This window comes from Emys orbicularis, chromosome 4, assembly GCF_028017835.1.
Source record: "Emys orbicularis isolate rEmyOrb1 chromosome 4, rEmyOrb1.hap1, whole genome shotgun sequence".
In the NCBI taxonomy this organism is placed as follows: domain Eukaryota; kingdom Metazoa; phylum Chordata; order Testudines; family Emydidae; genus Emys; species Emys orbicularis.
In genome coordinates, this window is record NC_088686.1 from 61,544,250 (window position 1) to 61,553,657 (window position 9,408).

Genomic DNA, 9,408 nt, shown 5'->3' on the forward strand with positions numbered 1-9,408 from the left:
CCCTGCCTAGCCTGTGACAGTGCTAGGTCAGTGGGAGCCAGGGCCGGCTCTGGCTTTTTTGCCGCCCCAGGCAAAAAAGCCTCCGGCCGCCCCCCGGACCCCGCCGGGGGGAGGGCGGCCGGAGCACAGGAGCGAGGGTGGCGAGCCCCGGCGGGGGCTCCGCTCTCCCCCCGGCGGCCGGGGGCAGGAGGGGAGGGCGGCCGGAGCCCTGGGAGGAAGGCGGCGAGTCCCGGCGGGGGCTCGGCTCTTCCCCCCCAGGCCAGAGCGCCGGGGGCAGGGCGGCGAGCCCCAGCGGGGGCAGGGCGGCCGGAGCCCTGGGAGGAGGGCGGCGAGTCCCGGCGGGGGCTCGGCTCTCCCCCGCCAGAGCGCCGGGGGCAGGGCGACGAGCCCCGGCGGGGGCTCAGCTCTCCCCCCGGCGGCCAGAGCGCCGGGGGCAGGGCGGCGAGAGGGCGGCGAGCCCCGCCTGGGGCTCGGCTCTCCCCCCGGCAGCCGGGGGGAGGGCGGCCAGAGCGCCGGGGGGAGGGCGGCGAGCCCGGCTGTGGCCCCGCTCTCCCCGGCGGCCCGAGCGCCGCGCTGCCCCCCTCCAGGTGCCGCCCCAAGCACCAGCTTGGGTGCCTGGTGCCTGGAGCCGGCCCTGGTGGGAGCACTACCAGGAATATTCCCCCCATCCCCTACAAGTTACTAACTGCACTTTCCCACAAACCAAAAACGAGGGGGGCCCTTGTCCTGCTCTGAACAATTGCTTAGTCTGCCTATGCTTAGCTCCGCCGCTGGGGCAAGACAGCGCCACGCAGCCCCAGCCCCACAGCACTGCTGGCTACTGCAACTCTGGGCGGGTCCGCAGCAGGGTGAGGGGCCGGGCAGGGCTGAGTGCGGGTGGCCGCCCTGCTGCGCCCTTAGCTCCCTCGCAGCCGCCGGGCAGCACGGAGCAGGAAAGCCGCCTCCCCCCCCAAGCCATAACGCAGCATCGCGGCGCCCCGGCCGCAGCGCAGACCCCTGCAAGGTAGGCGGCGCCGCCCACCCAAGGGGGCACGTGCCTGTGGACACGTTCCCTGCGTCTCCGACTTGCCCGCCCCAGCTCAGGGCAATGAATTCGTGGGGGCGTCACTTTCCCTACTGCGCATGTGCACACATTTGGCGGTACCTGCGCACTATGGAGACGCCGCCAGCTGGCTTTGCGCCTGCGCGCCTCTTCGCCCCGCCCTTCCGTCGCCGTTCCCATTTTCAAACGGCAGCGGGAACGGCCCCCTACTTAGAGAGGTGCCTGTCGCTGTTATCTCTCGCTGTTCTGAGAGCCGGCACCCGGTCCGGGGCTCCTTCGTTCCCGCGCTGTGCGGCGCGTGAGACGGGTCAGGCCCGGCTCTCGGGTGGGGAGGCGCTTTCCTAGAGTCCGACACGCTCGGGCTTCGGTTGCAAAGCGAAACGGTCGGAGCGGCCGTGCTGTTCCCGCGGGCCTGGCCGAGCCCTGCGGAACGTCCCCTGGGGCTTCCAAACGCTCGCTGGGCTGCTCGGGGACGCATCTCCCGTCCTCACCCCCCGGAAAAGCCTCCTGGGAGTTGATCAGCGCGTCCTTCCCGCGTCAGCCTTGGCGTCCAGGCTCGCGCTGCAGAGACCCGCCGGCCATGGAGAACGAAAATTCCAGGATCCCGGTCTACAGCTTCCATCACCCCACAGCGCTCTCCCGTAGCGTCCCCCCAGGTGAGTGATACAGCGGGGGATGTCTCAGCGGTGCTGCTGATCGTCCTCTGCCTCCCTTCTTTCCTTAGAGCAAGGATGGGAGATCGGAGCCTTTTGAGCTGCAGCGAAGTATTATTGCCTACTTCTAAATACATGTGGTCTCTTATATTGTGAAACATGAATATGTTAAATTTGCAAATGCCTCTCCTGGAATTGACACCTCCTCATCTATTATTGGGAGTGGACTACGTCCACCCTGATTGAATTGGCCCTGTCAACACTGGTTCTCCACTTGCGCAGGTACTCCCTTCTCTTCGTGTGTCATTAATATGTTACTTTTTCAAGACCCCTCTTTTCATTGGCTGAGCACCTGTTTGTGTCTCAAAACCAGTTGTTTTTTGGTAAAACATAGGGTGGGAGAGGGTGTGCTAGAAGAGTCCATTTTTATTTTATTATTTATCATTATTATTGCAAAGTAGGTTGGTGGGAAAGAATACAACCCCTTCCATTTTTAGGAGTAAAATGGCCCGGGGCACTTGACTTTAAGAAGGCTGATGAGAGATGGCATTGAGGGGCTTTTGGATTCAGAGGGTGACATAGGTCTTAACTTTCTAGAGCATTAACTTTGTTCTCTAAAGAATCGGGGATAAATGCTCGTCAATATCTTTTAGTAAAACCATGAGTATCATGGGTGTTTTTAATTTGCAGAATGGTTTTAATCTTACTAATAACTATTATAGTTCATCCAATATTAAACCCTGTAATTATTCTGCATCCTTAACTGTAACAGTGATAAATAGAAAACTCTTAGGCCTGGTCCACACTAACCCCCCACTTCGAACTAAGATACGCAACTTCAGCTACGTTAATAATGTAGCTGAAGTCGAAGTACCTTAGTTTGAACTTAGTCCAGACGCGGCAGGCAGGCTCCCCCGTCGACTCTGCGTACTCCTCTCGCGGAGGGGCGAGCACTTCCGGGATCGATTTATCGCGTCTAGACAAGACGCGATAAATCGATCCCAGAAGATCGATTGCTTACCGCCGGACCCGGAGGTAAGTATAGACGTACCCGTAGCATGCCATCCTCATGTGTTCATAATCTCTTGAAACTTGTATTTTGGGCAGAAACTCTCCATGCTTGGCCTCCTAGGTTTGTCTTCATTCCCTGTGTTTTTAATGTGTTTGTGGGATAACAAATGTGTGTTAACTATCTCTGTAAAAACATAGTGGAGCCAAGGCATGTTAGTTTTGCTACGGGATTAACTAGGTGAGATCAGTCCCAGGAGAGCACATAGTGCTGACCGCACAGCTCCGCTTTGGATTTTACAGCAAGATGGCTATCACACATTTGTTATCTCGTTATTTTTTTTAAATCAGTTTGCATCATTGCTGAGCTTTTTCAAAAATTCTCCTACTGTTGGTCTAGTGCTGGTGCAACTCACCAGTGCTAGCAATACTGGTAGGGCCAGCATAAGCCAGGTAAAGTCATCTTAACCACAGTTTTGCCTAACTTTGCTCAGAGGAGGTAAAAACAATACGATGGCCAAAACCCATGTGTGGCTGCTCTGCATTAATGCTCCTATTGCTAGCCTGTAGCTGAACTTCCAAAACCGCTTGGTGTGAACAAGGCTCTACATAATTAGTGGAAATATAAGATGTTAAAGAGTGGCCAGATCATCATGACATACAGTCTGACTGTATATTCAGAGAGCAAGCTTTCTCATGACCTTGTGTGACGTTCATCTTAATGTTAGAAGTCTGGAGTTGCTTAAGCAACATCAAATTAGATCTTCTAACCCTAAAAGTGTTAAATAGATCTGTTCTTCATTTGACACTGAACAACTTTCACTTTCAAAGCAGTATTCGTGTACCTGTCTGATGCTGAAATGACTGTCTGTGTCATTAAACCTGGCTGTCAAGCTATCCCATCCAGTGCTGGAATGGTAAACTACATTCTAAAATTGCTTACCATAGCCCATCCAGGGCTTAAGTAACAAATTTTTCATTCTGAGCCTGTATCTTGTTCAAAATTTGGAGGGATGGGGTGCGGCGTGCTACTTAGTCATCATTACTTCACATCTTGTTAGAGGGAGATGTTAACATACAAGTGATTCCTCCAAAGTTCAAGATTTCTTTGCTAATGTGGAAGTTGGAGGACTATTTTCTCTTGTTAGTTCCTCACATTGTTTGGTTACGCTTGTATCTTGTTGCAGACACACAGACGCCATTTCCATCGAAGAAACAACGTATCAACAAAACAGTTGAGCCAGAATTCAGCAAAGATCCCAATTTCACTTTTAGCTCAAATGTTCCAGAGGATGGTGTCTTCAAAGCCAAAAACCAAGGGTAAATGAAAAATACATGCACTGATAAACTTCAGGTTTTTAGTAATCTAAAAATGTCCAAAAGGTACTCCAGTCAATAGCAAAAAATATGCATAGAAAATCAGGCTTTTATTAAAGTGATAGTTGGTTTGGCAAAATGCTACATGCTTTGATAGTAATACTTCTACCTTTTTAATCTCTGTAGGTCTACCAAGAAAGTGGAGCCTCTTTCTAAAAAGACAGCAACAACTGCACGAGGGTAAGTTGGTGCAAAAAAACCCTATCTCAAATAGTACTATTAGCTGTCCTGATGAGGCCCAGCCTTGTATGGCAATGAACAGTATGGCCATATGTGCTGATGGCCAACAATAAACTCAGGATACATGGAGCCCAAAACACTCTAGTAGTTAGTTCAGTGCGCACTCCATCTTTCAAGAGAGGAAGCTACACTACTGCAGGTGCACTGAACATTGTCTGACACTTCCCTGGCTGAAGCATGTCTTAACCATATGCTTAGCTGAATACTAACCATAAACTGGCATTTGTTAAATCCTCGGTGATGTGTGACTCTCGACAGACCCCTGAGCCGATACAGATTGGAGACAGAGCTAAAGACGAAGAACCAGTTGTTGGAAATAGCCAAACAGCAACTGCACTCAAAGCTGGCAGGAGCACAGGTAAAAAGCAATACTTGGCTGGTCATCTTGTTAAAAGATTATCTGGTAATACTTTTATGAGCTGTGTGGGGAATAATGCTGTGGCTCATGGAGTCCAAATAAGATCTCTTCTGTTCCCATAAAAACAACGAGGAGTTCTGTTCCCATGTACCACACTCCCAATTTACTTGTTTAAAGCTGTGACTGAAGCCTGCTATTAGGTCTAGTATGTGGAATAGAAGGCAATGAGTTTGTCAAGATTCAGGGCTAGCTGCACCTCTGTCGCCTCTTGATCTTTCTAGCTTTTAGGCCTTGACCCTTCACATCTCAGGCAAAATCATGTGATTCTTCCACTCTTAGACCAGGCTGTAGGCTACACTACCAAGTGGGACTATTCAGTAGATCCAACTGGATTAGGGTACCTGCAGTTCTTCCCTTCAGGAGCTGTGACCAGTGGTGAACACAGTGACACAAAACAGCCTTCTTTTAAAGTGTTCTTAAATCTGAACAGTGGGAACACAGCATAAGAATACTCCTGGGGCATTCTGTGCCAAAAAAATAAAAATTCTGCACACACTATTTTAAAATTTTGCAAATTTTATTTGTCAAAATAACACTATATAATCACGCGAGTTTCAATTATTTTGGAAATTTATTTCAAAATACCTGTCAGCAAGTATGTCTGTAACAATACCGCATGCGCGCGCGCACACACACACACACAGTCCCCCAGGAGTAGAGTTAAAGAAACCCCTATGACAACCCAGTGTACTGTTTCTCTGCCTCCTTCCTCCCCCAGAGCCAGCTGGGGGGCCAGACACCCACAACCCCTCCCCACGAGAGCCCAGCTGTGGTTGTCTTTTCCCCCCTGCCAATATACCCAAACCCCCTCCCCCCAGAGCCCAGTTGCAGGGCCCACTTGTCCCAGATACCTGCACCACCACCCCTCTCCCGAGCCCAGCTGCAGGCCCCCCTGCCCAAACACCTGCCCCTCTCCCCTCCAGAGCCCAGCGATCCAGTGGGAGAAACAGCCTGATGCTAGGTCCCAAGCTTGTGGAGAGCTTCCTGCGTGCCATGTCTCCTTCCCTCCGGGCATGCGGGGAACTGCAGCTGCTGGGAATCCTCTAGCTCAAGGGTAGGCAACCTATGGCACACGTGCCGAAGGCAGCACGCGAGCCGATTTTTCAATAGCACTCACACTGCCTGGGTCCTGGCCACCGGTCCGGGGGGCTCTGCATATTAATTTAATTTTAAATGAAGCTTCTTAAACATTTTAAAAACCTTATTTACTTTACATACAACAATAGTTTAGTTATATATTATAGACTTATAGAAACAGACCTTCTAAAAATGTTAAAATGTATGACTGGCACGCAAAACCTTAAATTAGAGTGAATAAATGAAGACTCAGCACACCACTTCTGAAAGGTTGCCGACCTCTGCTCTAGCTCTTCCCCCTGCCCCCCACCCATTTCTTCTATGTGTGAACTGGGCTCTGCTGGGTCCAGCGGCCCCTAGTGGCGGCCAGCAGCACTGTAGCACATTTCTGTGGGAAGAAAGGAAATTCTGCGCACACATTAATTTCATTAATTTCTGTGAAATTCTCCATGATGCAGAATTCCCCCAGGAGTAAAACAAAACATTTTAATTATTAAATTATCAGATTTATTAAAACAAAAGTCTTGTTTACCTAAAAGCTTAAGTAGGCCTATATTACCCTAGACCCACTGATCTCTTGGGGAGCAGTCTGTTGCCTACACTCAATAGTTTCTGCTTCAGTCTCTTCCTCTTACTCCGACCCTTAACATTTTGACTTCCTCCACAGCATGGCCAGGTCTACACTATAAACTCTTGTCAGCAAAGCTATGTCCGTCAGGGTTATGAAGAGCTATGCCAGCAAAAACCCCTACTGTAGATGCAGTTGGGCTTTTGCTGGTATAGCTTATTTCTCTGCGGGGCAGGGGGGGCAGTACTTGAGTAAGCTATACCAGCAAAACTGTGGTTTTACTGGTATAAGCTGTGTCTATACTAGGAATGCTTTGCTGGTAAAATATGCTGGTATAGCTATACCAGCCAAGTGCTCCTACTGTAGACCTGGTCTTTCTGTTTCTAAACCCTTCTGAGGTTTTGCTTTCTCCTCTGGGACTGAGACATTCCTGGATAAACCTGTTTTAGCAAGTAAATAGGGGGTCTAGCCAGCACTCCAGAACAAATAACTCCAGCACTGTTCATCAAGTGGTTGCTGAGACGGGCTGTTCAAGATTTACTGTCGCGCCGCCTCCACCCTTCCCTTGGGATGCATTTAATTAGCAACTTGTTAGGAATTAACACAACATATGCCTACAGTAATTGAATCAAGAGATAGTAGTAAATTATTACAGGCAGCTCCAGATCTGTCAGTATTAAAAAGTGGTGAGCACTAAGTCAGTGTCCAAGAACTTATCTCCAATGTATTGGGAGCAGGTATGGCTGCTAACTGGAAAGAAGATGGGAGGGAACAGGAAGAATCTTTTTAGGGGCTTTATTGACTTCTAACTTGTGTGGTACTGATAGGGCACTATAAAAGACTTAAGAGAAAAGAATGAAGTCCTGGAAGAAGAAGTTCAAAAGCTGAAGAAATTTCAAGATAACTGTATGGTGATTTTAGAAAGCAGAAATATTGATCCAGGTAAGGACTAACTATTTCAGTTCTGAGCATAAGATGGGGAGCTAGCCCCCATCTCCACCCATTATGATAATTGGTACCCTGATTCTTCAGGTGCGACCTTTTTGTTGTAACCAAGGAGCTCATGTGACATTCATTCTTGATTTCAGTGTAGCAGAGATTTTGGCATAACACTAATCACTCTGGGCTGAAAGGGAGAAGTTGTTCCATCTGGCTCTCTGCTTACTACAGAAGAACCAGACTCACAACTCCCGAGAATACTTGATTTGCTCTTAATGTAAGTTTAGAGGCTGATTCTGCAGTGAAGTGACTTAATACTGTGGGTGAAGGTGAGGTCTAACAGCTAGTGGGGAATTGCATGGGTAACTACTAAAGAAGCTTATGAAAGTATTTATAAACCAGTTACAGGCAACGAAATCTTGGAGGAAGAAGATACGAAGGAGTGTCAGAAGCAGACAATGGTGAGAACTTGTCAGAGTGGAATTGGGTTAAACAGACTTTGTTTACTAGAAGTTTAAATTGATGATAGAGGCAATTGCTGTGTGATGCAGAATCTGGATCAACTAGATGCTTTGGACTTTTCTTCAGTTGCTGACAGAGAAGCTTAAAGAAGAACTGAGACTATTCAGCCAAATGGCTGAAAAACAAGAAGAGCTTCTGGTAAGACAACCCTTTCCTTCATCCCAAACCAGGCAATTGAATATCTGGGGTTAGCTGAAATTCTGAAGTTCGGTTTTCCTGGGTTCTCTTCAAGCAAACTAATGTACTGTAGCAGGCCTTTTACCTTGCCTCCTGTCTTCAATTCTAAATATGCATGTAGTAAGGACATTCTAGATGGTATTAAGTCCCCAAAGAGATGGGAAGGGATTACAGTTTAAATCAGTGACGTGATTGAAATTAACAGCCAATTTAACTTGGAAGATCCTGATTATCCTTGATTATACTGGATTAAGTGTAGTCAGAACTGGAATGAGAGGCCTCCAAGAGAGAACGAAGGGTGCATCAGGACGCTAATGATTCTGAAAATAGCAATGAACCAGTGTCGCAGAATGGTGGGAAAGGGTGGCGGCAATGTTCTGGAAGTGCAAATTTACATATGTGCTGAGAAGTTTCTGCTACTTAGGGTCACTAAAGATCTCATGACCCTATTCACAACGGATGATGCATTAGATTTCATGGGGAAAATCTGGTCCAGTAGTTAGGGCACTAGCCTGGAACTCAGACTTGGGTCCAACTCTCTGCTCTGCCACAGACTTCCGGTGTGACCTTGGGCATGTCATCTGGTCTGTGCCCCACTTTCCAATCTGTACAACAAGGAGAATAGTACTTACCTTCCTTATGGGGGTCTTAAAAATAAATTAGGTTGCCAAGTGTCAGATGCTACAATAATGCCCATATAACTATCACAGGTAGCATCCTAGCCAAATTTCAGCTATCTATGTAGCAGTGTTTCAGAAGTGGCTCTTCAGGGTGAGAACTCCTACTATGCCAGCTAGCATGGTAAGTTCAGAATACCCGAGATTCCTTAAACCGTGGTCTTTACTGAATTAACTTTGATTCAGTTGGATGAAGACAAAAAAACTACTTAGTTGTGCTCTCACTTGATCAGCAGGCATTTTGAAGTTACCAAGGGCTGGGCTTGAACAGGATGTCTTAGTAAGAAATTGATGCTTTGGGGTAAGGCGCTGACAAGAAATGGGGCTGAAGCAAAGTGGTCTTCCTGGTGTGGCTTGACTTACAATAAGTCCGTGTGCTTTTAGCTCTGCCACCTCTGTGGAGTCATACATATTTGTAACAGTCCCTACTGTGCACTAACTTGCTCTTTCCATATAGACAGCAACAACTATGTGGAAACTGGCAGAGAATGACCGAAACAATTTCCTGGAGAAGCAGACATCCTTTCAGAGAGAAACAGAAGAGTATGCTGCCACTGTTGGTCAGGTGGAGCTCCTCTTGGACACATGAGGAGTAAGGACTAATCTTTGTCATGTTGGTGCTCTTATCAGCTTCTCATGACATATGTGTGATTCTGATCCAGGAGCATAGTTTACTGTAAACAAAGGAATTAAAGGTTACTAATGGGTCA

General features: G+C 48.3%; 1 protein-coding gene across 1 annotated transcript; it reads left to right on the top strand.

The window, feature by feature from the left end:
* The first annotated feature begins 1,622 nt into the window (after window positions 1-1,622).
* On the top strand, window positions 1,623-9,287 carry KNSTRN (kinetochore localized astrin (SPAG5) binding protein). Its single transcript, XM_065403297.1, has 8 exons — window positions 1,623-1,698; window positions 3,891-4,023; window positions 4,198-4,260; window positions 4,579-4,678; window positions 7,211-7,325; window positions 7,725-7,783; window positions 7,911-7,982; window positions 9,156-9,287. The coding sequence occupies exons 1-8, from the start codon at window positions 1,623-1,625 to the stop codon at window positions 9,285-9,287; spliced, it is 750 nt and encodes a 249-aa protein (XP_065259369.1).
* The last annotated feature ends 121 nt before the right edge of the window (window positions 9,288-9,408 follow it).

Coding starts and splice junctions, on each gene's coding strand:
- KNSTRN (XM_065403297.1), top strand. CDS start 1,623: ATGGAGAACGAAAATTCCAGGATCCCGGTCTACAGCTTCCATCACCCC. Junction 4,261..4,578: donor ACAGCAACAACTGCACGAGG/GTAAGTTGGTGC, acceptor GACTCTCGACAG/ACCCCTGAGCCGATACAGAT. Junction 7,983..9,155: donor AAAAACAAGAAGAGCTTCTG/GTAAGACAACCC, acceptor CTTTCCATATAG/ACAGCAACAACTATGTGGAA.